This window comes from Sinocyclocheilus rhinocerous, unplaced genomic scaffold (genome assembly GCF_001515625.1).
Source record: "Sinocyclocheilus rhinocerous isolate Xijiao unplaced genomic scaffold, SAMN03320098_v1.1 C36856941, whole genome shotgun sequence".
Taxonomy (NCBI): Eukaryota; Metazoa; Chordata; class Actinopteri; order Cypriniformes; family Cyprinidae; genus Sinocyclocheilus; species Sinocyclocheilus rhinocerous.
Genome location: NW_015786467.1, coordinates 1 through 2,042, shown reverse-complemented (window position 1 = coordinate 2,042; position 2,042 = coordinate 1). Strand labels below are relative to the sequence as shown.

General features: G+C 37.7%; 1 protein-coding gene across 1 annotated transcript; it reads left to right on the top strand.

The window, feature by feature from the left end:
- Positions 1–8: 8 nt before the first annotated feature.
- LOC107736648 (tight junction protein ZO-1-like) lies at positions 9–2,036 on the top strand (the record flags this gene model as incomplete). The annotated part of the gene is made up of 3 exons (XM_016548024.1): positions 9–122; positions 371–471; positions 1,954–2,036. Coding segments are annotated over exons 1-3 (281 nt in total), but the record flags the coding sequence as incomplete, so codon positions are not given.
- Between the last annotated feature and the right edge of the window lie 6 nt (positions 2,037–2,042).

The following is a 2,042-nucleotide window of genomic DNA, read 5'->3' as shown; positions in this document are numbered from 1 at the left end:
TGACAGCAAGCAGGGTGTCAAGAACATGAGGACCAGGCTCTGTCCTGAGTCCAGGAAGAGCGCCCGGAAGCTGTATGAGCGTGCTCTTAAACTGAGAAAGAGCAACCATCACCTCTTCACCAGTGAGTAGACCCAACAACAAAATAATATTATTAGTCTCATGTTGTTACAAAACTGTTAGACCTTCTTTAGTCAATGGAACACAAAAGGAGACATTTTAAAGCATGTCCAGGACAATCTAGTCCATGTAATGAATGAGAACTGGGAACTTTTGCAAGCTACAAAAGCACCATAAAAGTTATTGTTTTAAATGCAAGCATCACTTGTGGTGTATTTGTAGTAAGTAAATTGCGACTTCCTGGCCTTTTAGCCACCATCAACTTGAACAACATGAACGATGGGTGGTACGGAGCTTTGAAAGAGACCATCCAGCAGCAGCAGAACCAGTTGGTCTGGGTCTCAGAGGGCAAGGTAAGCTTCTCTAAAGTTTTGTGCCTCACTATCTAGATGTTGCTTCTTTGTCTAGAGCTCCCACCCCCACTCAAACACCTTAGATCAGTGTTTCCCAACCCTGTTCCTGAAGCCACACCAACAGTACACATTTTGAGACTCTTCCCAATCAAACACACCTGATTCAACTCTTCAGCTCGTTAGTAGAGACTCCAAGACACGAAATGAATGGGTCAAATAAGGGAGACATCCAAATTATGTACTGTGGCTGTGCCTACAGGAACAGGTTTGGGAAGCGCTGCCTTAAATGAGGGTCGGCAACCATAACAACCCTAGCCTCATTTATGTGTCTTAATGCAATCCATTACTACACTGCTCTCTGGAATACTTGATTTTGGTTGGTTAGTTGTCGTCATTCTGTGGTTAAAATGTTTCTAGTTACTCTGTATAATTTAGTAAATAATAATTATGTGCCTGTAATTAGTGGTCAACCTATAATCGCCAAGGCCAATATAATGACCGATATTGGCATCAGCCTTTAATTTGTTATTTTTGGTGTTGGAAGCATGACTTTTATTTTGACAGCACTAAAACTGCCAATGCCTCAATAAATAGTAATTATATTACTGTAATTGTAATTAGTGATTGACCTATATATTGCCAAGGCCCTTGCCATTTTTTTAAATTGGCATTGGGCTTTACATTTTTCTGTTTGGATAAGTGTCGGAACTTTTATTTTGACAGCACTAAAAACAGCAGCACCTGAATAAATAATTAGATATTTGTAATTGTAATTATCGGTCAATTTGTATATCGGCAAGGCCAATTAATTAACCGATAATTTATTATTATTATTTTTATTATCGGTATTTGCCTGAGACTTTTATTTTGACATCACTAAAACTGCCAATGGCTGAATAAATAATGATTATATACATGTATTTGTAATAAGTGGTTGATGTATATATCAACAAGGCTGTTTGAAATGTTATAATTATCGGCATTGGATGATTGGTATTTATGTTTGGCCGAGTTGTTGGATGCATTTTGCTTTCTATAATTAGTGAACTGTATAACTGAATAAATAATACTTATAATAACCATAATTATAATTGGAAAAAACTGAATAAATCTGAAAACTATCAGCCGATATATATCTGATAAAATGAAAAAAATTGTCTAATGTTGGCTGTTAACTGATATCATACAAATATATTGTGTATCCCCACAAACAATTTCTGCTTAAAACAATATTTCATGTCTGTTTATTCATTTATTTGCTTAGTATCCATGTCAAATGTTTTTATTTACTATATATATTAAAAAAAAAACCTTTTTAAGAGCAAAAAAACCAGAGCAGAGCTATTTCTGCTTTTACACAGTTCCAGTCCAAGGCGTTTGATATGCATTAGTTTCCGCTCTCACCATCCATCATTTCATTTCCACTGCTGTGGGTCATCAAACTCATCCTAACCATCCCTCCCTCCCCCTCTCCGCCTGCAGGCAGATGGCGCTCCTGACGATGACCTTGACATCCACGACGACCGCCTCTCCTACCTCTCAGCACCGGGCAGTGAGTACAGCATGTACAG